The sequence below is a fragment of the Paramormyrops kingsleyae genome, chromosome 7 (genome assembly GCF_048594095.1).
Source record: "Paramormyrops kingsleyae isolate MSU_618 chromosome 7, PKINGS_0.4, whole genome shotgun sequence".
Taxonomy (NCBI): Eukaryota; Metazoa; Chordata; class Actinopteri; order Osteoglossiformes; family Mormyridae; genus Paramormyrops; species Paramormyrops kingsleyae.
The window spans coordinates 21,666,539-21,691,862 of NC_132803.1; the positions used below are offsets into that span (position 1 = coordinate 21,666,539).

At 39.1% G+C, this 25,324-nt stretch overlaps 1 protein-coding gene and 1 long non-coding RNA gene across 2 annotated transcripts; both read left to right on the top strand.

Moving 5' to 3' along the window:
* The first annotated feature begins 1,145 nt into the window (after window positions 1-1,145).
* Window positions 1,146-3,150, top strand: LOC140592023 (uncharacterized). Its single transcript, XR_011992246.1, has 3 exons — window positions 1,146-1,380; window positions 2,107-2,165; window positions 2,331-3,150. It is a non-coding gene; the product is annotated as an uncharacterized lncRNA (long non-coding RNA).
* A 4,473-nt stretch (window positions 3,151-7,623) lies between these two features.
* Window positions 7,624-20,907, top strand: LOC111841857 (torsin-1A-like). The gene is made up of 5 exons (XM_072713845.1): window positions 7,624-7,884; window positions 9,119-9,384; window positions 9,620-9,795; window positions 17,361-17,488; window positions 19,692-20,907. The coding sequence occupies exons 1-5, from the start codon at window positions 7,707-7,709 to the stop codon at window positions 19,958-19,960; spliced, it is 1,017 nt and encodes a 338-aa protein (XP_072569946.1). The 5' UTR covers window positions 7,624-7,706; the 3' UTR covers window positions 19,961-20,907.
* Window positions 20,908-25,324: the final 4,417 nt, after the last annotated feature.

Consider the following 25,324-nt stretch of genomic DNA (forward strand, 5'->3'; position numbering starts at 1 on the left):
ATGCCATATAATATGGATACAATGTATTAATTAATAGCTCTTAGAGAGAAAGTTATTCTGAAAATCTAAGGGGTGTGCATTGTGCCCCAGAGTCCACTGATCCATGCACACTTCATAGGACATGGCTGTCCCATTTTGTTCCAGAGCTATTAACCCTTTATTGCATTGTCCCTATGCCATGTAATATGCATGCAATGCATTAATTAATAGCTGTTAGAGAGAAAGTTATTCTGAAAATCTAAGGGGTGTGCATTGTGCCCCAGAGTCCACTGATCCATGCACACTTCATAGGACATGGCTGTCCCATTTTGTTCCAGAGCTATTAACCCTTTATTGCATTGCCCCTATGCCATGTAATATGCATGCAATGCATTAATTAATAGCTGTTAGAGAGAAAGTTATTCTGAAAATCTAAGGGGTGTGCATTGTGCCCCAGAGTCCACTGATCAAAGCACACTTCACTAGATGTTCGTGTCTCGTCTAGTTTTAAAGTTATTAACCCATTCATGTATTGTCCCATTGCACATTATACGGATACATTCGAACATTCAAAAATTAATTAAAAATCGTACGTAAACCAATCTGGGAAATAAAGGAGTGTGCAACAGTCGCCATGAGCCCAAAATGCTAACCGACTATGGCATTACAGCTGACAGGACCTATTTTATTAGCTATTAACACGATTTTGCACAAATCACGAAATGGTTTGAAGCGAAAAAATAATCGGTGTGCATCGTGTCTGTGGACTGGACAACACGATTTTATCACTAAAAACGCCCCACCTTACTTCCGTGAAAAGTTATTGAAGCTAGAAAACTGAATATCGAATATGAGGCTAACTTAACCGCGGTATCGAAGTCTGTGTACTGGACATAACAATTCTGTCATTAAAAACGCCCACCTTACTTCCGTAAAGATATTAAAGCCAGAAACCAATATGGAATATGAGGCTAACTTAACCGCGGTGACAGGTTCCTAGTCGTTTTCTCACTACGCATACACTGAAAAAAATGACTTTTGGGTGTACTAAATGTTATTGTATAAAACTGCATAATTCCTACTTTGTAAAATTAGAACTCAATGTTTACTAATTTTTCTCATGTAAAATTGTGGAGTAATATGTGATTTAATCACATAAAATAATGAATTGTATATTAACTGTAACAGTTACTCTAATTATAGTGTTAATCTGTTTTTTTCTTACTACAACTTTTTATAAAAACTGGAGTAAAATGTACTCCAAAATATCAAAAAAGCTCAAGTTTGAATTGGCACATGCGCAGTGGGACCATTTCAACCCAGGATTCCGTTAGTGCTTTCTTAATCAGACCATGATATTCAGTCGGAGCTGTTTGGGCGCGATGCAACGTAAGAACTAAGGTAAGTAACTACTTTTTGTTTTGTTTGGCATGTGATAATGCATTCATTTTTATTTTTTTTTACAGTTGTATATTAATGGTTGGCTAGAATTCAGTCAAGGAGAGTGTACAGAACTAGCTAGCTAACGTTACAAGCAACTAGCTAACGTTAGCTAGTCTAACACTGAAGCTCCAATTTAAATCTTGTGAAGATAACAGCGAAATATATAAAACACAAATATGGCTATTTGGCAGATTACACGTTTATAGAAATGTTATGAGACCGTACGTGAATGTCTGTTCTTTCGTATGGAAAGAGCTTGTTCTCCTTTCTAAAAACTTAACGTTACGTTACAGAGGACCGCGTTCCCGTTAAGCCCCTCATGCGGTAAATTGATTTGAAGCACTTTTTGTATCAACACAATGCTCGGTCATCATGACTTTCATTACGAATGTCTAACTTTCTTGTAACTAAGCTAAACAAAATGGGCACTTCGGTAATAGGCTTTTTTTTGTAATGCCTTAGTTTCAGTTGTTTCAATCCGTGTACATTCAGTTTCAAACCAGTGTATTGTGTATTATTAAGTCCAACATAGAAAGGACTCACATATAGGAAGGATGGTGTGCATGGGCCTTGTTTTTATGTCCACACATATAAACTACACCGTTTTAACAGATTGGTCACACAATCACAACAAAGATGATCTCATTAGCCATTTTCAAATTGTCTAAATCTTGTGTCTTTCAGAAAAGGGGAGTGCAAAATAATCCTGACTAGGACCACCAAGATTTTATACTTTGAGTCAGGTAAGCATTAAACTGTAAACATTTGTTGTTTTCTAAGCAAATGAAATAATAAATAAAGTCATATCTATCTATCGATCGATCGATCATATAATTTCTTACTTTAAACTTGGTAACTTTTGAGTATTGGATAAGTAATTCTTCCTCCTTCCTACACTATTTATGTAGGTGGACAACTTTGATGATGTTTGGCAGCACAACATGAAGATCCTGCTTGTTGGTGCTTCCTATGCTGAAGATCCTGTGGATGTCTCTATTGTTCTTGATGGCAAGGAGATTGTGAATGGATGTGGAAATCCTGCAAAGGCTTGTATACTGCTAATGGGTCTAATATATTTCCTCAATCTTGCTTATCCTCCAACACTGCGTTACACTTTTGAAGTGTTTCAAAAACTTTTTTTTGATTTAGATGCAATAAAGCTATCCCCCAAAGTACAAACCCTGAAAATGAAGTTGCTGGCCAAAACCTAAGCTGAACAAAATGTCATATGTTAAGTTGTGTTCCATTGCCATTATAGCATTTTATGCTAGTTAGCAGTATTATTATGGTGTAACACCTGCACATTTTTCAGAGTGTTTTATTTTATTTGCCATTCAGCTTTGGAAGTCAATTTTCATGCAGACCCCAGACTGTTTTTTTTTTTTTTTGTTCTTCTATCAATATGTACCAGTGTTATTTTGGTCAATGTCACTATTTTGTAAAATCTGTGACAATAATTATATCTTACAGAATGAGGTATGTTCTACCTCAGGACAATATGGTATGTTCTGTGATGGTCCCACTTTAAGAAGAATGCCTCTAGGTAGGGCATGGACTTTGTAATAGTATGATAATACTATCATTGTTTCATTATTCTTTTTCTTATTCATTATTCTTTATTTCATTATTTCACTATCCTTACATACTATTCATGTGTAAAAAAAAAACATACTATTCAAGTGTAAAACTTGGACAAAAAAGTTGTGAATTAAAAAGGTTGTTGTTAAATATTGTCATTTTGATATTTATTTTTTCGTATTAATCCAATAACATTTCAGAAATGTAGTAATTATTACACAAATAGAATACTTAATCATTATATTGTAAAAAGAATTAATATACTGATACAACAGATAAAATATAAATAACATTTAATAAAGTAATCTATTATTGTAAATGATCAGCACACATAATAGTTACTCGGTGTCTTTATGAACCACCCACAGGAAGAAATAAGAAAAATCACATCATTATATCACATAACCATGTTTTAAAAAAATTCATTCTGTAGTGTAAGATTTATTTACAAAACCCATTTAGATTTTACTTGATAAATGCAAGAGAGTTTTACTAGATTTATAGTAGTACATTTTAATTAGAAACTCATTGTGCAAAAACTTACGAGGATTTTTCTAAGTAAATGTTAATAGTTTTTTTTTTCAGTGTATGCTTCTGTTTTAAATAATTTAATTGTTTGTTAAACAATGGCTCACCTTCTATTAAGTGTCATTGAACAGACACCTTTTTATTATTAGCTGTAAAACATAGAAACACGCTATTAAGTGGAGGCTAGACACAACAAATCTTTCATAATGAGTAGAAATATAAATACATAGCCCTACCACTTGACATGATGTTTTATATTTCATCTTTACTTGCTGCCACGTACGCTTTCCACTACTATTGCATTTGAAATCGGATCAGTTATTGTTAACATTAGGTTTGCATTATGAGTAACATTACAGTAATGGAACTTCAGGGAGCATTACATTACTTAGCAGCATATAATAGGTAACTTCTGCATTGTGTCGCATCTGTTAACCTCTGTAATTATTAACAGTATTTCAGTTCTTTTCAGAAAACACTTCATAGTCTAATACTCGGTCGTGAGATATTTTAGACCAAGTTTTATGACCGTGAAAATGTACGTATGCATTTTCTCTGTTGTCAATACGTTGCCAACAAGCCTGCCTGCTTTTGTTGACTGCAGTGGTATTGTACTTTCTTTACAGCGTTGATTTAAACTCCTCATAACACTGCATAATTAGCATGCAGTCTTCCTCCGTGAAACATATGGAGGTCGCGCTATGAGTCAAACGGTGCCTTGCGCTGCCGAACGTGCTCCATTTATGTGAACGCGCACAAACTCCAATGCAGTTAACACCGATTTAACAAATCAACTTCTTAACTGGCGTCGTAGTACAGATTAGCCCCGATGGAGTCAACCTGATTTTGTCAACCTCGCGTTCGAAAATTACCTCGATCGGGGTTAAGTCTGATTTGGTTAAACCCCCTTCGTAGTACAAGGACACTGGTATCGATCCGATACCAATACAGGGCCAGTATCGCCGATACAAATACCGATACTTTTTAATAATTATGGTGGAAGCATCACAGACATCCCAAGTCTCCCGGAAGTTCCGGGAGTCTCCCGCATATTGATAGCGGCTCCCTGATGCCCGCAAATTGAATAAAATGTCCCGGAAACTAGAGCAAGCACACAAGAGCATGCGCGCGAGACAGTAACGTGTCCATCGCGCACTTGAGAAAATCGCGCGCACGACGGAATGAGAGAGAGAGAGAGAGCGTGCGTATGTATGGATCCCTGCGTGTGTGCCTGTTCATGTAGCCCGTGCTAGACAGACAGCATCCTGATTGGTCTACTTAGCAAAATAAGCCAATCAGATTTCAGCGCGGGCGGGCTTTTATTTAACTTCTCGAGGACCGAAGTTATCGGTTCAGTGGAGCCTTCGAAATTTAGTGTGCTGACTAGAAAAAATGAATTAACAAAAAATTATACATATGGCCAATGTAGAAATTCTCTTGTGTGAAATAAAGTCATTTCCCTTCTTGGCGGGGGGGGGGGGGGGGGGACCTCCCTGAAATGAGTTTTTGCAGGTTGGGATGTCTGGCATCATCAAATTGCTAAAGCTGAATTAATGTTTATTACCTTCAAGTGTTTTTGTGATTTTTTATTAATTAGTCAGAACAAGATTTGGGCAAAGTTTACAAGTAAATAAATACTTTATTATAACTAAAAAAAAGCCACACAGCACTCCTCTTTCTCTCTGCCATAATTTCTTATGCTCCGTATTGTCCGTGTGTTGTGCAACTGCGCCTGTTTGCTTGCCAGGCGCCGCTGAGTCACGTGACGGTACAACATCAAAACACAAGAGGAGCAAAGCCTGTTCTGCGCTGTGACCGCGGGGAGCGGCAATTGTCAGCAGCAGCGCTTACACAGACAGCCGGAGTTCATTTATTAAACTAGTATTGATCAATATCGATACCAACATTATTACCGATATTATAGGGTGACCAGATAATCCATGTCAGGGAGGACACTCCGAGCTAGGACAGGAATTGTAAATTACCATTTCAATTAAAAGGACCTGGATTTCACTTGAGCACTGAGCTCTTGCTGTGTGCTGATTGGTCATTCTCCTATAATCATGCATGTGTCACTAATGCTAATGTGAAACAGTTGGATGAGTTTTTCAGTCAAGGAAACAAACCAGTCAAAGCACAAGAAGAGCTGAACTATTAAGCCGAGCACAGGAGCCTTTCAATTTGAAAGTAGTTTGTAAAACCCGAAGTAGCTCAAAGTGTCCTCCCTGACATGGATTATCTGGTCACCCTATGATATTATCAATACTTGGATCGATCCACCCGCGTACCACTAGTGACTCCCGTGGCCTGTACTACGAAGCGGGGTAACTGGCTTATCGGGGTAACTTTGCGAGTAACTTGATGACGTGTGGTGTAACTTCGCGATTAACCCGTACTACGAAAGGTGGGTAGGTTTTAGTCGAGACATGTTGCTATGGCAATTTACCCTAAGTCTCAAAACTGCTCCGAGCAGTTTTTGTTCTTGTTTAAGTCGAGGTTTCCGCGTAAGCCAGCCCTATATGAGCACCGCCCCTCCCACTACAATTTCTCCGAAAACAATGCCGGCGTACCTGGATGATCCGTACCACATTGGCGCGCGAATCGTGAGGGGCTCTCTCTGTTAATATGTATGAAATGGAGCAATGGCATATCATATGCATTCAATGTATTCATTAATAACTGTTACAGAGAAAGTTATTCTGAAAACCCAAGGGGTGTGCATTGTTCCCTGTTGTCCACTGATCAAAGCACACTTCACTAGATGTGCCTGTCTTGTCTAGTTTTAAAGATATTAACCCATTCATGTATTGTCGACTGCACAGTATACGGATACAAAAATTAATTAAAATTTGCATGTAAAGCAATCTGGGAAACAAAGGGGTGTGCAACAGTCGCCATGAGCCCAAAATACTAAACCACCATATATCATTACAACTGAAAGGACCTATATTATATTAGCGATTAACATGATTTGGCACAAATCACAAAATGTTTTGAAGCGGAAAAATAATCGGTGTGCATCGATGTCTGTGTACTGGACATCACAATTCTGTCATTAAAAACGGCCACCTTACTTAATTCCGCAAAGATATTAAAGCCAGAAAACTGAATATCGAATATGAGGCTAACTTAACCGCGGTGACAGGTTCCAAGTCGTTTTCTCACTACACATATGCTTCTTTTTTTCGTTTTGTCCTGTTGTAAATCATTTAATTGTTTGTTAAACAGTGGCTCACCTTCTATTAAGTGTCATATTAACAGACAGCTTTTATTATTAGCTGTAAAACATAGAAACACGCTATTAGTGGAGGCTAGACACAACAAATCTTTCATAATGAGTAGACATATAAATACATAGCCCTACCACTTGACATGATGTTTCTATATTTCATCTTGACTTGCTGCGACGAACGCTTTCCACTACTATTGCATTTGAAATCGGATCAGTTATTGTTAACATTAGGTTTCATTATGAGTAACATATAGTAATGGAACTTCAGGGAGCATTATATTACTTAGCAGCATATAATAGGTGACTTCTGAATTGTGTCGCATCTGTTAGCCTCTGTATTTATTAACAGTATTTCAATTATTTTCAGAAAACACTACATTGTCTAATACTCGGGATATTTTAGACCACGTTTTATGACCGTGAAAATGTACGTATGCATTTTCTTTGTCGTCAATACGTTGCCAACAAGCCTGTCTGCTTTTGTTACCTGCAGTGGTATTGGACTTTCTTTAAAGGGTTGATTTAAACTCCTCATAACGCTGCATAATTAGCATGCAGTCTTCCTCCGTGAAACATATGGAGATCGCGCTATGAGTCAAACGGTGCCTTGCGTTGCCGAACGTGCTCCATATATGTGAACGCGCACAAACTCCAATGCAGTTAACACCGATTTAACAAATCAACTTCTTAACTGGCGTCGTAGTACTGATTAGCCCCGATGGAGTCAACATGATTTTGTTAACCTCGCGTTCGCAAATTACCTCGGGGTTAAGTCTGATTTGGTTAAACCCCCTTCGTAGTACAGGCCACCGGTATGACAATCGGTGCGTCACTAGTGAGAACAGGAAATTGCACCAGTTGTCTCCCCGCTTACGCACCTGTTTTTTGTCTATGCACGGCGTATACTGATTAATTTATTTAAAAATATGTATTGTAAACCATAAAAATGCAAAAAACATTCATTGCACTGTATTTACTACCGGCCGTTTTCGTTAAGGTAAATGCATTTGAATCATTTACAGAAGCGAGAAAAGTTTTGGAAGAAATTGCAAAATTAGGGAAGACTACATACAGTTTTTTTCAAGAAACATGCGGTGACTCGTGGATTGATTTCAATTCAACGGGTGGGTATAATCACCAGCCGGATATTTTAGAGGACAGATAAGTAGCTGTTTTATTTGTCCTATTAAGCCGTCTTTGTACTTTTAAGAAGTTAGCTATGGGTGGCTTGCGGTAGGTCACTATATACACGTACTATACCATATATTTTCCTCCGGAAAGTTAAATAGACCGTCTAGTTTAATTTTATTTTTACAACAACAAAGAATGTTATTGCAGGGCTTTAGATAATGGGCTTTTCTGCATTAAACGGACATTATTTTCGCTCACAATTCGATAAGCAAATTAGTAGTATGCCTAAAGTATTAATAAGATAATAAGGCTACATATTGTAATGTATTTTAAAAGATGAGAAATTGTGAATAAAAAAGTAAAAAGATGTTAGTGGTGTGGTGCTACTTTTTCCTGATTAAGTCCGACACGTTATTTTTTGATAAATATAGTTTTCATTTTTATTTCAGTTCACGAATTATTTTCTTTTATTTGGTGCCCGTTTTCGTTTCAGTTTCAGTTAACGATAATAAAACTGTTCCCAACAAGCCCAATGCGCAGAAACACGCTGGCATCATCAATCCACGTAGAATAAGCCTAGATTTTAAATATGTTCTAGCTCAAACACTTATTCAATAGAGATTCTAAAGTGGCAGGCTGATAATTTTATGGCTTCAATAATGGGTGCATTTAACGGCTGCAAGGACAAAAGATATTAAAAACTCTCTGTACTAATGATAATTTAATAATCATGAATAGACAGCGCTTATGGTGGTTTTGCCTATACGCTGGCGATCCATCATCCAGAATAGCGCGTGACTTCTTCTTCAGGCGCTAGTGCATAGCGCTAGTGCCTCTGTAACTTTGCACAGTGTAAAACCAACTCTTTGTTCTGTGTTAATTTAAACGACACAATTACGTAGTAATATTAAAGGAAAATATTTGTTATGTTGAATTGAAGCGTTTTAGTAATCATGTTATTTTCATTAAAATAAAAAAGACGTCGATTTAAAATATTGATGGCTATACGCATTTTCAGCGTCGGCTAATCGCAGCGGCCGTATTAAGTAGGCTACTTATTTATTTGCTGACATTAACGCTACCTCGTATCTTATAAAATGTTATAGTCACATCAGCTAAATGCATATTTTGTTATTTATGATACCCAGTGTCATCTTTGACAGGTGATTGATAGTTCTTTATTTGAATGGGTCATTGATTATAAATTGCACAACTGTCGTCTCACAGGGCTCCAAGTCGACCTTGAACAGAAGTTCTTCGGGCAGCACATAGCGTCAAAGGTTTTACTGAAGGCAATTACCGACTTTGCAAACAACAAGACTCCAAAAAAGCCTCTTGTCCTTTCACTCCACGGAGGGACGGGAACTGGGAAGAGCTTCGTCAGTCAACTCATAGCCTCCAATATCTACAAAAAAGGGATGTCCAGCAGCTTTGTGCACCAGTTCGTGGCCACTGTTCACTTTCCACACAAAAGTAAAATTGACATCTACAAAGTAAGAACAAGGGGGTAATATTGGCAGATATTACACATAACCCCTGCTGAATTTGTTCTTTACTCATGTGACGCAGTGGCTGTAGTTGACTGTGAATTTGGATTTTGTATTTCAGTACCAATCAAGCTATGATAACTTCCAGGTTTCACATTATTGTAGTGCACGTGTCCATCCTGACTCTCTCCAGGCTTTCACTGACATGCATTTCTCCTGCTTTCCAATGGTGTTTCCGTAGACCCAGCTACAGCAGTGGGTAAAAGGGAATGTGTCCAGTTGTGATCGCTCTATGTTTATATTTGATGAAATGAACAAGATGCCCCCTGGACTTATTGACAGTATTAAGCCATTCCTGGATTACTATGACAACCTGGATGGTGTGTCCTATCGACGTGCTATTTTCATTTTTCTTAGGTGAGTAACCTAAACAGAATTCCTTTGTTTGTCTGCCTCTACCTTTTATTTGTCTTCTGTTGTTTGATTCCTCTGGTATGCATGTGTCACACCCTGCTCATCCGATCCTCCTGTGTGCCGCGTCCCCTCGTTAGCTGTTCGAGTTGTTTTCATTAGTCCTGTATATTTAAGTCCCTGTCAGAGTATGTTTCCCTAGTCCTGTCATTGACGTTTCAGCCTCGTTAGTGTTCGTTATCGTGTCTCCCCTACATTAAATACCGAGTTTTACCCCTATTCCTGGACTCCAGTGCCTACCTGCCCGTCGTGCCCTCAGCGTACTGTGGCAGAATGCAGTCAGATGAGGTGTCTTCTTTTAGCCGAGTCCAGTCAAACCGTTTATAGGTTTAAAAAATAAAGTGCTTAAATAACAAGGTACAGATTGAATTAGATAATTTTATCTTGGTAGAATATTAATTTGAATTTATCCTACCAAGGAGAGAAAGAGGCAACAGATTCCATCTATCAATGTCCTCTATGACCTTATGAAAAAGTGGTCATTTTCATCTAGCAAATCTTCAATATTGGGGGATACATTTACCCCTAGATACTTAAAGCCTTTCTGTACCCAATCAAAAGGAGAGATAGTCTGCAGTTCCCTGGGTTTTGGTGAACCCATAAGACAAGCAGTTGATTCTATATCCAGAAATTTCCCCAAATTTTTAAATAATATCTAATACAGCAGGTACAGAAAACTCTGGTTCCGAAAGATAAAGTAAGATGTCATCTGCGTATGGTGAGATTTTATTTTGTATACTTCCAATATCAACTCCCAAAACAGCCTGACTGGCCCGTATGGCCTCTGCCAGAGGCTCTATGATTAAATCAAATAAAAGAGGAGACAGAGGGCAACCCTGTCGACAGCCTCTAGACCAGGGGTCTCCAACTCTGGTCCTGGAGAGCTACTATCCAGTAGGTTTTCTATCCTACCTGGTTTCTGATGAGTCATACCTGTTCTCAGGTAAATACCAGGAACAGGTGTGGCTCATCAGAAGCCAAGTAGGATAGAAAACCTACTGGATAGTAGCTCTCCAGGACCGGAGTTGGAGACCCCTGCTCTAGACAATTCAAACCTCTCTGAAAAGATACCATTCATACATATATGTGCGCTGGGGTTTCTATATAAGGACTTAATCCGATTTATAAATGTGGCACCCAAATTAAATTTAGCTAATACAGAAAACAGATATGTCCATTCTATTGTATCGAAAGCCACCTCTGCATCCAAGGATACTATTAAAGTTTTAAGTTTATTACGATTTGAATAGTCAATAATATTAAGAAGTCTGTGAAAATGATCTGAACTGTATTAATCTTTTACAAAACCAGTCTGATCTGGATTTACCAGGAAAGGTAAAACCTTTTGCAATCTTCTTGCAATTAATTTAGCTCAAATTTTAAAGTGAACTGAAAGTAACGAGATTAACCGATATGATGTACAATCAGTAGGGTCTTTATCTTTTTTATGGATTAAGGAGATAGATTCTGATGCCATAGATTCAGGGAGTGTCCCATTTTTAAAAAAGTCATTGAGCATTGGCATAAACAAAGGTTCAATTTGAGGCCAAAAACATTAATGGAACTCAGTTGAGTATCAATCTAAACGTGGTGCCTTTCCCAAAGAAAGAAAATGAATGATTTGTTGTACCTCCTCTGTAGTAAAGGGGGAATTAAGGTAGATCTTTGTAAAGTTTTGGAAGGGTTAGGGAATTTAAAAATGTAATAGTGTCTAAATCAGAAGGACATTTAGAAGCATATAGTGACTTAAAGAAATCTACGAAAGAGTCATTTATCCTCTTTGCCTCATACGTAAACTAACATTGAGAGTCACAAATAGCTGTGAACGATAAGCGCGTTCTTTTTTCAAATGAAGTAATAGAAGTTTACTAGGTTTCTAGGTTTATTTACAAATCTAAAATATTTCTGTTTAGTGAAGTACATAAGCTTTTGACCTGTTCTGTTTGAAAGGTATTTATCTGAAATCTGAGATCATTTAAACGTTTCAATTTATCTGGGGAGGGATTCTGTTTATGTTCTTGATCCAAATGCGCAAGTTCCGTTATAAATTGTTGATTACATTCTAATTGTGCTTTTTTCTTTGCAGAGGAATATGATATCAGATGGCCTCTGATAACTGCTTTGGCCACATCCCACATTATTGCTGGTGACATCTCTGATGCAGCATTATCTTCCATATACTGCTTAATCCAAACTCTAATTTTATCGCAAGCCTCTACGTTTTTAAGAATGGAGCAATTTTATTCCCAGTATGTATGTCTAGGTATACGCTGAGTAAAAGAAAGACTACGGTAAACTGGAGAATGATCAGAGATTAGAACAGGGCCAATTTTACAGTCTTCCACTGATGCCAGCATTTGCTGTGGAAGCAAGAAAAAATCCAGATGTAAATAAGAATTATGTCTTGATGAGTAAAATGCGTAATCATGTGCACGTTTTCTAGGATTAAGTTCCCTCCAAACATCCACTAAACCAACATCCTCCATAACTAACTGCAAAGCTCTAGAGGACTCATAGCTGGAAAGGGACTGAGACCAATCACAAGTCCTGTCAATACAACAGTTAAAATCCCCAGCTATTATCCCCTTAGCTGAACAATATTGACTAAATAGAGAAACAGTTTTAGTATGGCAGTGCCTCTTGTTGTGTAGTAAAGCTCGAAGTAATACTGGTCCACCCAGTCTCGCTTCAATTTTTGATCTTCTATATTAGATAGGTGAGTTTCTTGTAACAATGATATATCAGTTAATTCTATCTATCTTTAAAAATGAAAGGACGCTTTTCCGTTTTATCGGATGGCCTATCCCCTTTATGTTCCATCATGTAACCACATTAAGTGAACTTGCCATATTAACTTACAAAAACAATTGTAACATCCACCATTAAGGAAAAAACCAAACAAACCAAAGACATCAAACCCTCCCCCCAGCCCTCAGGTAAAGACCTTGTCCCCAAACGACATGGCCAACCATTTAGTGGCATGGATCTCTAAACTACTAATGGCAACCGTCAGCAACAGCGCGACCTCGCGTGCAACAATCTTTGAACATAATCCTAGCAGTGTTAATTTTGTTAACGAAATTTTTTCGTCATCGTTATCGTCAACGACCTTTATTTTCCGACTAAAACGAGACGATAACTAAGTAAAAATGATTTCGCGAGGCCTAACACTATAACGAAGTGTATTGACACTTTCGTCAACGAATAAAAACGAAAATGTTTGCCAGAGACGAGATACAATCAGAACTAATGTAGTTCGCATACAGGGGTATTATTTTTAGTAGCCTGTTAGTTGTATCAACACTGCATGTAATCAATATCTGACTGTCAAATCAAATTAATTCAGTACAATTCAAAAACTGTTTTAACAATATTTATTGCCAAGTGACATAGAGCTGAAGATATATGTATGACTTCGATATGTATAATGTTTTCTCATTTACTAGTTTTAAAAGGACATTTTAAAAGTAGGGCTGCATTGCAAAATTAGATAAAATAAAATGTGAAAATTGTGCATATTTGAATAAAGTACGTGCTTAACGTAAACCGTAAAACCCTAATACAAACGTTTTTATGTCACATATTTTAGTGTTCATGGATTTAAGTATTGGTTTTCATAATCCCACACTGGTAATAAAATTAAAGTCTCGTTTTAATGTAAATGTATACGAACTTACCACAATCGCTATTAGAGTAGGATATGGGCGGTCATATTATTTCGAAACATATTATGAAACGTAACGTTTCAGGGGGAAACAGTGCATTTTACGTTTCATTTCAAATAAAACGCAGGTTTGCCAACTTCGGCCAGCTGGTTGGAGTGAGATTTTCTGTTTGAGTTTGTCTGCACACATGTAACATGTTCTTACCTTGTAAATAGTATGCTTTTGTATTTAACCGTGTAAATACACTTTGGATGTAGCTAATTTTAGGTTTATAATGGTATAATTTAGATTTGCTGTAAGATTTCCTGCGTGAGTCTGAAAGCGTGAGTGTCATACCAGAAGCTTGAGATTTGGCAACCCTGAAAACGTACATCTTTTTTTGTTTCACCGGAGTTGATTTATATAACATATAACATTACTTTATATAGTTGTTAAAAAGCGGAAAATTCAACGAACATGAAATCACCTGAAAGAGAGGAGAGTTGATTTTTGGCTCTATACACTAATAGAATTGTAGCCTTGGGGTAATTATTTTGCTGTTGAAAATGCTGAAATAGAATGGTTGCACTTCCTGCTAGTGATGCCATTGAGAAGTATATTTTCATCCATCCATTTTCCAAACTACTTATCCTTCTGGGTTGTAGGGGGTCCGGAGCCTATCCCGGAAGCTATGGGCACAACCCAGGACAGGGGACCAGCCCATCGCAGGGCACACTCACACACCATTCACACCTATGGGCAATTTAGTAACTCCAAGTAGCCTCAGCATGTCTTTGGAATGTGGGGGGAAAGCAGAGTACACCCCATGATAACATGGGGAAAACATGCAAACTCCACACACGTGTAACCCAGGCAGAGACGCCATCCCTGGTCCCAGAGGTGTGAAGTAACAGTGCTAACCACTGCACCACCATGCCACCCCCAAGTGTGTTTTTAATGTTTGGAATTTTTTTTTTGATAATGGGTATAAATCCCTGAGACCATTATTGGTCTTTTTCTTTGAACATATTTGAGAATTTCAGGTGAAACATTTAACAGCGAACAATAGCAAATAAAAATATTACAAATATAAATTTTAATTTTTTTATTTTAATATTCAGAGAGAGCAGACCTGGTGGCATTATAGCCTATGCACTTTTTCTTTGAAGTGATTTTACTTTTGCACTAATGGCACTACTGATTTTACAGTACTCAGTTTAAGTTTACATATACATATGTTTGTGTTTCAAATAAGAATGAAATCTGTGTATTTGGTATTTGTGTACTGCACAGTCAGACCTTAACACCATTCCTTAACATTGGTTTCATTTCATCTTGGTGAACATAATGACTTTCAGAAATCGAAGGGAAACTTTAAACATTATACTGTCATGACCTGCTCGTACGATCCTCGTGTGTGCCACGCCCCCTCATTACCTACGCGTGCTACCCCGATTGTTATCACCTGTTGCCTGTTATTTTCTGCTTGTCTTATGTACTGTATATAGTCCGCGTCTGAGTTAATTTTCCCTAGATCGGTCATTGATGTTCGTCGCTGTCTGCCCCGTTTGTGCCAATAAACCCCGGTTTCCGACTTCACGGCTTTGCTGCCTTCCTGCCCGCTGGGCGATCATAACATATACTTTGCACTTTTAATTTTAGTTGACTAGATCAACTAAAACTAAAGTAATTTAGATGACTAAATTATGACTGAACCTAAATTACATTTTAGTCAAAAGACTATGACTAAAACTAAAAAAAAATATTGCTGTCAAAATTAACACTGAACCCTAGACTCTGTCAGTATTGCGCAACTGTAACACTTGAATAGCACACATACTTTCTAACTACAGACGCTCCTTTACTTACGAACTTTCAACTTACGAACTTTCAGACATGCGAAGGAAGAGGACTATAAGTCCAAATTGTGTTCATTGGGCTCCGTTTTTGCTCTGCTGAGGCAGCGGGAGGTGTAAATATCCGTCAGGGAGGGGAGAGGGGAGCCAATGATCTTCTGTGCTGCCTTTACTACTCTCTGAAGCCTCTCCCTGTCTGCTGTGGTGCAGCTGCCATACCACACTGTGATACAGTACTGTGATACCATACTGTGATACCACACTGTGATACAGTACTGTGATACCATACTGTGATACCATACTGTGATACAGTACGTCAGCAGGCTCTCGATGGATGAGCGGTAGAAGGTCAGTAGCAGGTTGCAGTCCAGGTTGTGCTTCCTGAGGACTCTCAGGAAGTGTAGCCGCTGCTGAGCCTTCTTGGTAATTGCTGTGATGTTGTCTGTCCAGGAGATGTCAGCGGAAATAAGGATGCCGAGAAACCGGAAGGTGTGGACCCTGTCCACACACTCGCCGTTGATGTAGAGGGGGGCTAAGTCGGTGCTGTGCCTCCTGAAGTCGACTATGATCTCCTTGGTTTTCTTGGTGTTCAAAGCCAGGTTGTTCTTTGAACACCAGGCTGTCAACTTCAGGACCTCCTCTCTGTAAGCTGCCTCGTCTCCCTTTGAGATGAGTCCGACCAGTGTGGTGTCGTCAGCAAACTTGACGATGAGGTTGTTGCTGTGGGCCGGACTACAGTCGTGGGTGTAGAGACAGTATAGGAGGGGGCTCAGCACACAGCCTTGTGGGGATCCGGTGTTCAGTGTGCGAATGGAGGAGAGGTGGGGGCCGAGTCTCACAATCTGGGGTCAGTTGGTAAGAAAGTCCTTTGTCCAGACACATGTGAGAGGGGGGAGGCCTAGAGTGACCAGTTTGGTGATGAGAATATCAGGGATGATTATATTAAACGCCGAGCTGTAATCCACAAAGAGCATCCGGACGTAGCTCTGCTGCCGCTCCAGATGGCTCAGTGCAGAGTGGAGAGCTGCGGCGATGACATCTTCTGTGGATCTGTTAGGAGTCCCTGGATGCAAACTGGTAGGGATCGAAGTCTTGGGGGAGATAGTCCTTGATGTGCTGGAGAACCAGTCTCTCGAAGCACTTCATAAAGGAGCGAAAGACTGATTCCCTCTCCTGAAACTTAAGAAATCTGACGAGCACACCTCTATGCTGGTTTGGCTTTATTAGAGCTAGCGTGCGATGAACTCCAGCGTGAACGATACATCCGATGACATTCCGAGCCACTGTGGAAGCATGGTGTTTACAAAGTCAAAAAGAGGACATGAACCCTTGGCTGTCTTTTTGAGTCCAAAGAGTCGAAGATTCTTTCTCCTTGCTCGGTTTCTCCAGGTCGTCCATCTTGGCTTCTAGGTAAGCAAGCCATTTGGTCGCTGCTGCTAACGTGGACACCCTGTTTTTATGCTCGGCTTCCAGCTCTGTGATACGACTTTTTGTTTCGTTGATTTGTTTCTCATTTGATTCAACAGCATGTTTAACTACAGACAAACTATTCTCCAGAGATTTTACAGAACTGGACACGTCACTTACTGTATGTGCCTCTCAATCCCGTCCAGCTTCGAGCTGAACTCTGTACGAAGTGCTTTGAGCTCAGTCAAAACACTCGTCAGATCTGCCATATTAGCAGAACCCATTTCAGCAGTTAGCAATTTCGGTTTTTCTGTTGCAGTTTTGTGTTTTCTTGTAAAAAATGTTGCATTGTTTACTCACTGGTGTAGTAGACATAATCTCACTGAACAGTCTTAAAGTTTACATTCGTTTTAGGGTTTTTAGAGTAAGTCTTATGTTAAGTTGCATGGAGCGTCTTACTCAACCCGCCATTCTGCACTGGAGCCATGTGACCCCCTTGTGTTTGTTTTTGAGGTTTGGCATTTTCATGTGTATTTTTTATTTAAGAGTTCAGTTGCTAGGTTCAGTGAAAATCAGTATAATTGGTTTCTTATCATTTGTACAGTGAGGCAGGTGGAGAGAGAATTAAGCAAGTTGCCTTCGAATTCTGGAAAAATGGAAAAGATCGGGAAGAAATTCAACTGTCAGACCTAGAAGAAAATGTGTCTCTTGAGGTGTTCAACAACCAGTACAGTATGTTACTTTGTCTTTTACTCTTAGTGTACGGAAGTCTGTAGAGGACATGCATAAACTTTTTTTTTTCTTTTCGTTATCTCGAGATCACGACTTATTTTTCTCGTGATCACGACATAACCCATATCACTTTCCCATGATCTCGCGACAGGTTTAGTATTATCCTCATGGAGGAATGCATCAGATTTTACTTTGATCATGGACTGTCCCACTCACAATCAGAATCATAATCAGAAGACTTTATTAATCCCGTGGGAAATTGCTCACATTGCGACTGCACAATCACATATAAACACGAAGACACGAACAATACAATATAAGTATAAAAATAGGAATGAAGTATAAAACAAATTGTGGCACTGTTAAACATTCTAATAAATAAGATAAAAATAAAATAAGATAGAAAATCTCTGTACAGGAATCTAAAGTACCTTTGTCCAAAAGTTACAAGAAAAGTAAAAGTGTATATTGCACAGTAAAGTAAAAGTATATTGCACCAATATCATAAGTGGTTATATTGCACTTGTTTGTAAAACCAAGTTAGACTTCAAACTGTGGGAAAAAGTCGAGATATATTGCACCAAATCATGGATACGAGGAGATAACACTTTCTGTCGGTGGCAGAAAATTGTCATATTAGTGTTCGTCATTTGAGAAGGAGCCTCAGAAATTTGCAGCTATACCGTCGGAGAAATTATAGTGCGCCTGAACGAGTAGTCAGTTTCATTACCAACCAACTAGAGTGTCCGGGACGTCTCCATGGTTACCGGGAGATGTTTGAAAGATGTCGGCTTAAAAAAATAAGAAAAACATAAGTAACAAGGTAACAAAAAGAAAAAAAAAAGTTTATGCATGTCCTCTACAGACTTCCGTACTTATTGTCCTTTTTGTTTTCTTATTTTTTTAGTACATTTCTTATTTTTATTGTGTCTTATTATTTTGGGGTGCAGTGTGTGGCTTAGCAGGTTAAGCTTCTGGGTGAATGATTAGAAATTAGCTGTTTCAAGTCCATAATCACATCTCCGTTGGACACTGACCCCCCACCCTGCCCCAGGCCTGACCCTGCATTCAGACACCAGAATTGTTCGTAAATGTGTTTTTATAATGATGAATCCCATTCTCCTTGTAAATTGAAAGGACATGCTAGTTGTTCTTAATTAGCATAGATCAATATCCTGCCAATTCCAATAAAAGAGCCTGAACCCTTCCAGGGTTAGTGTGCATACAAAGAAATCACAAATACAAATTAATAATTAAAGTTGAGAGAGAAGTCAGGAATGCCCAAATGAAAATCTAAAGACTGTGGAACCTACTGAAGTTTCCTATGCTTGAACAGCAAACGAGTCATATTTAGTAGCATAAGTAGTGGATATAAAATAACACAAAGATGTATGGGATGCTGTTACTAATTCTGTAATAATGATATTGGCTGGTCGCAAGAAAAATATGTGTAGCATGTCCAACATAAGACTTTTACTATTATGTATTATTCATATTTATATATTAAATGATTTTATGTGATCTGTATCATTTTCAGTATTGTTTTTTGGCTTACTTGTCATCTGTGTGTTTCTGCGATCTTTCAGCGAGCTCCAGAATATTTGTTAAAATCCTCAAGGCCTACTCGAAAATAATCAAAACCGTGAATGTCAAGTTTGCAAATGTAAATGAATTACTGTATTATAACTGATCATTTTATTGTAGTTTAAATCTTAGAATATCATACAACTAGGATAGAAGAAAACACGATAAGCAATTCTTTTATGCAAACTTCTCAGCACTCAAATGTGCATGGGTGTGCTCCTGTAAATTCTATTCTTACTTAAGAACAAATCCCAGATAAAACATTGATGTCTCTCTCAATATTTGTGAAGACTGTGTGAGTCAGCTTTTCTTAAAAAAAACATTAGTGAATGAGGCCCACTGATCCTGATGAATAGTATCACTGACATTCTGCCGGGTGGCTACTGAAAGGATTCCCTGATGTAGCCAATGTGCTGCCCTGTTTTGGATTTGGGGGTTTTGTTCAGTGAATGTTTCACATGTCCTCGTCTCTTATGCAGTACAGCTGCTCAGTTACGCTGAAGTGTATCCTAGAAAGCACTCGGCACGCAGCTGTGGACATGCTCCGTGGAATGCTAGTCCTTTGTATTGTTTTGCCATCACATTTCATGGTGCTATCTGTTTCTGTATGTCTCTCCAGGTGGGTTCTTGCACAGCAGCCTGATTGATGAATACCTGATTGATTTCTACATCCCATTCCTACCTCTGGAATACAGACACGTCCGCATGTGTGCCCTGGCAGAGATGGCCAATCAGAACGTGGAACTTGATGAAGACATTGCGGATGAAGCTGCCAAAGCCATGATATACAGCCCACAAGACGAGAGGGTATTCTCCTCTATGGGCTGCAAAACAATCAGAAGCAAACTGGTGCAAGTAGACAAAAAGACTAGCGGGAGAACATTTTAAAACAAATTTGAGGAAGCACTTCTTTACACAGCGTGTAGTTAGAGTATGGAATAGTCTCCCTGCTAGTGTAGTGGAAGCTAAAACCCTGGGTTCCTTTAAATCAGAGCTAGATAAGATTTTAACAACTCTGAGCTATTAGCTAAGTTCTCCCCAAGCGAGCTCGATGGGCCGAATGGCCTCCTCTCGTTTGTATAGTTCTTATGTTCTTAATGATATGAGTTTACATTTGGCTTCTTACTTGAAGGATGCAGATTTGTCACATCTGAAGATCTGCGTGACAAATGCAGAGGCCAGTTGACCTTGGACCCCAAGTGTGTTTTTTCTCCTTGGGAGTTTTTGGTTCCTCTCCTCCATTGTTGTCTGGCTTTCTTTCTTTAATTTCTTTCCTTCCTTTTCTCCGTTCTGTGTTACTGTCAGGGTCAGCCCCTGCTGTGGTCCTACCGTGTCCCTTCCCCACTTGGCCAGCAGGCATTGCTGGTCATCCCGTTCTTTATGTTAGTCTTTGTTCTCCCCTGTTGCTTGTCTGGTCTTGTGGCTCAATGTGTTGAGCATGTGGTTGTCTGTGTACCTTCTGTCCTGTGATTGAATCCTGCCTTCTGTTTTTGTATGTTGCTCCTTAGTGTTTCTAGTTATTGTATCTGGTGATTTTTGTATTTGGTTTTGTTCCTTGTGCCCCTGCTTGTCTTTACCTGTTTGTAATTCCCTAGTGTTGGTTTTGGTTTCCTAGGTTAGTTCTTAGTTTGCCTGTTTTTAGTTTCTTTGAGTTATTAGTTTCACCTGTGCCCTGTTTCCCTGGTCTTTGTTAATTAGTCTCACCTGTCCTGTGTTAGTCTTATTACCCCTTTAGTATTTTAGTTCCTGCTTCTGTTTAGTTCCTGAGTGCTTCATTGTGTGTGTGTGATGTGTTGTTGTTGCTACTTGTCTAAGCTTGTGGCCAGTACTACGAAGCGGGGTTACTGGCTTATCGGGGTAACTTGTCAGATTTAAGGTAGTCTGGGCAAAATGTAAATGAACGAATATGAGGTCCATTTAAAGTTTTAAACGGTGCTACCTTAAATCCGACAAGTTACCCCGATAAGCCAGTAACCCCGCTTCGTAGTACGGTGGCCTGTACTACGAAGCGGGGTTACTGGCTTATCGGGGTAACTTGTCGGATTTAAGGTACCACAGTTTAAATGGACTTCATATTCGCTCACTTACATTTTGCCCAGACTACCTTAAATCCAACAAGTTACCCCGATAAGCCAGTAACCCCGCTTCGTAGTACAGGCCACAGGCCACTGGTTAGATCTGTATTCTGTTTACCTTCCTAGTTTTTGTTAATTAATCCCCTTTAGTTTTGACCCCTCGTGGTCCTTTTGGTTTCATTGTGTTTGTAGTGTCTTCTGTTTTATTTAATAAACCCCTTCTGTTCCTGGAGCCGCCAGTGGATCGTCCACCCCTTTTTGTACCTGATGCCACGTTCCCGCTCCCGAGCTGCCCGGATCCCTGACCTTTTCCCCGCTCTGTGTTACTCTCTCTAATGATGTTTAATGTATCACAACATATCCATGTAAAGTGCCTATATAAAAAGGCACTATATAAAAATGAATTGAATATTTTAAAAATATATATTTTTCTTAAAATATAAACTAAACAATGTGAGCAGTGCTGGGGCATTTATGGCACGTACATTTTATGCAAGAAACTAAGATGATCTTTTACACAGATAATATTTCTTTGTCATTTATAAAGCCAATATCACTCGCCCACCAGAGCAGTACGGTATCAGATTTCACAGTGATTTTAGTGAAATTCAGTCTGTGCTACAATTGACTATACTTTTCCATTAAAAAGGGAACATTCAAAACACTCAATTTTCAGATTCTGGAAAGTAAAAAGAGTAGCATTTGTTGGCTTTGCCAGATTAATCAAGTCAAAGTTAAGGGCAAACACAGGTGACTGACACTTCCTGGCAAGTCCTATTACTATAAATTATTTGGTTAATCCATAGTTTGGTCCAGTGCTAGGATAATTATCTGTACCCCTAATATCAAATTGTTCCTTATAAAAAACAGCGTTGCAATGTTTACTGAAACCACTGTGCAAATATTGATTTTTAAATTCGATATTTTAAAAGATATTTCTTAAGGATTACAGTAATTGAGCTGTGTGCAGGACTAGAGAATAAATAGACTGATTATCAATTTGATTTCAGATGATTTTCTGCCTTTTGTGCTTAAGTACTTAGTGTCTCATCTGTGTCAATTTGGCGAGACCAACAAACCTCACCAGAAAAGTGTCTAGTATTACGTGCTGTCAGTTTTCAATCATCGAATGGATGGGTGGGATCGTCCCTGGGTTTTGTCTGTCACCCAGCCTTTGTGTGTCTTTTCAGGTTTGTTTGGCGGATTCATATTTAAGGGGGAACTCCTGGTGATTAGGATTAGTATGTAATACTTAAATACTTAGTATTTAAGTTCGACTTGCTTGAGTTCACCCTGTGCCCCACAAAGGAGCAGTTTGACTGCTGCAGGAAGGCTGTCAATGCCTCGAAATGGGAGATTGAGCAGGTCCTGCTGGACGAACTGGTCAAGCAGGGAATCCTGCCAGAGCCTGGAGCTCCCTCGGGTGTTGCACCTTGCCTGATCCGGTTGCCTACAACGGCGGAAGCTGGAGGTCCGGAGTCTCGGCTACGCATGGATCCCAGGGATCCCGGCTCGCCCAAGGAGGACATCCTCCTTAAGATTTGGCTTAGGGAGCTTGAATTGGAGATCAAGAGGCAAGATTACCAAACTCAACTCCTTTGGGTAAGGGCTTTGGAGATGGAAGTGGATAGGGAGGCTGCCCTGCAAAAGAATGAGTGAGAATGAGCCAGCTACAGCCCATCCCTCAGCCTCACAATATAAGCTCGTCCCTTGGTGCTTCTTGTTCCGCCGCTTCGTTAGCTCTTGCCGGTGCTAACCCACTGGACGATGCTTCGCTCCCTAGCCCTCAGTCTCCGTCAGTTCCGGACGATGCTTCGCTCCCTAGCCCTCAGTCTCCGTCAGTTCCGGACGATGCTTCGCTCCCTAGCCCTCAGTCTCCGTCAGTTCCGGACGATGCTTTGCTCCCTAGCCCTCAGTCTCCGTCAGTTCCACCCAGTTGCCTCGAAAGAGAAAATATCGATGTTGGTGCCTGAAGCTAACAGGTGTTGTGCTCTAAACTGCCCCCCAGCCACGGATTGCCTCCCCTGACATCATCGCTCTATTTAAAGGCAAAGTCGCCAGTCTCCAGTGCAGCAGAAGCAGCCGCTCGCTGTAAATTCATTTTCTTGCTCTAAGTCAACTAAAAAAACCTCTAATTAGTTGTTTATTATGCCATTTTATAATCGAAGATATCATTCACAACCTCCTGTAATGACAGTAACTTTTTCATTAAAAGGCTACAGTAATGCTTTTCTTCTCGACAATGCTCATCTGTGCAAATAAATTAACAGAAGGTCACTTCTCTTGTGGAAGCCGCTACCCTTGCTGATGAGTTTGTGTTAACTCACAGAACTCTGTTCACCCCGACTCCGCTGCCATCACATCTCATGGTGCTATCTGTTTCTGTTTGTCTCTCCAGGTGGTTTATGGTGCTGATTAAGAATATGACTTCGGTTTTACCAGATTGGCTCTAGTTTCTGAGATATTTAATAGTTAATTAATTAATTAATGCAACACGTTTGAAAAGCATTCAGAATTGCAAGAATATTTTTATTTTACTTACAATTAGTAAGTAAACAGTCTAACAGTGACAGGAAAAAATTATGTATGATTTGATTAATTAATACAATATTAATTAGTTATTAATTGTTATTAATGTCAATGCTTCAAAAAACGCTGTTTATGCAATTTCCTTTTATGTGTGTCATCAGGACAATCACGTTGGAGACTCCAACAGTAGTCTGCCATCATGTGTATGTCCTATATGTCTTGATATCCCTCTATCACCTTCATATCCTGGTGGAACCTCTCACCTTGTTCCTCGCTGAAGTCTCCAAGGTTATCTGGAAATCTGTTTAAATGGCTATGGAGATCTTTATGCTCATATTAACTCCCAAATTTCTGAAGTTAGCAAGCATATCTTGCACCAATTCTTCATAATTGTCTGCTCTGATTACCCAAGTAGTTCTTCACGACAGAGACTTAAACTCTTCCAGGCCGAAGCCTCAGTGTCATTCATGCATTTAGTAAAATTGGGATTGTTGATGCAGGCTCTTCTTGATGAAGTCATAATTTTTATATGTATTTATATACTTATTAAGACAGAACTTTTTGGGTATAAACCAAGACTGGGTTGACAAACTTATACATGCATTATTTTCATGGATGTCCATTATCTAAAAAACTAGAACCATTTCAGCAAAAGTAATGGGACTTTTGAATTCAGCACCCTCAAAATACCCTAAATCAATTAAAAAACCTTGGCACCTGAATTTTTTATTTTTTTTTTGTAGACCTGTGTAATACTTTGCTGCCCTGTCAAATCCGCCATTCAGCCATTTGTGCTCACTGGTTTTGTTTTGCTTAGTGAAACTGATGTGAAGAGTCCTGTGACTATCTTGCGTGACACTGGTGCTGCTCAATCGTTTATGCATGATACTGTATTGCCCTTTTCTAACTCGGCCTATTGTAGCCATGTCCTGGTTCAAGGTACTGAATTGGGTACTGTGAGGGTACCTCTTCACAAGGTTTATCTAAGAACAGAATTTTTTTGGGAGGATGAACGTAACTCTGTCTCTCTGTAACTCTGCCCTGTTACTCGCTTTGCAACATTTTCAGGTTTATGTGGGAGATGGTACCAATCCAGTTGTGGTTTTCACTGATCACCATCCTCTCACGTCCCTAAATCAGTTACCCCATGGCTAATGCACTTTCACAGACCTGAATTGTGTTTTTTGTGGGTGTTTTGTTTCGCTTGTTTCCTTTTGGATATTTATGGTGATCATCTTCTCTTATGGTTTTCTCCTCCCTACCAGCTCCATAAATAACCTGTCAATGTTATGGCATGTAATGGCTCTCAGGCAAAAAGGGTTTTTTATTTAGCAAAATGAATACAAAAGGGAAACACAACAAAGGGATCACAAGGGGTCAAACCAAACAGGAGAACAACCAAAAGCAGACTCTAATATCTACAGGGCCAGTATCGCCGATAGCAATACCGATACTTTTTAATAATTAAGGTGGAAGCATCATCAATTTGCTAAAGCTGAATTAATTTTTATTACCTTCAAGTGTTTTTGTGAGTTGTTTATTAATTAGCCAGGACACAATTTGGGCAAAGTTTACAAGTAAATAGATACTTTATTATAACTAAAGAACGCACACAGCATTCCTCTTTCTCTCTGCCATAATTTCTTAT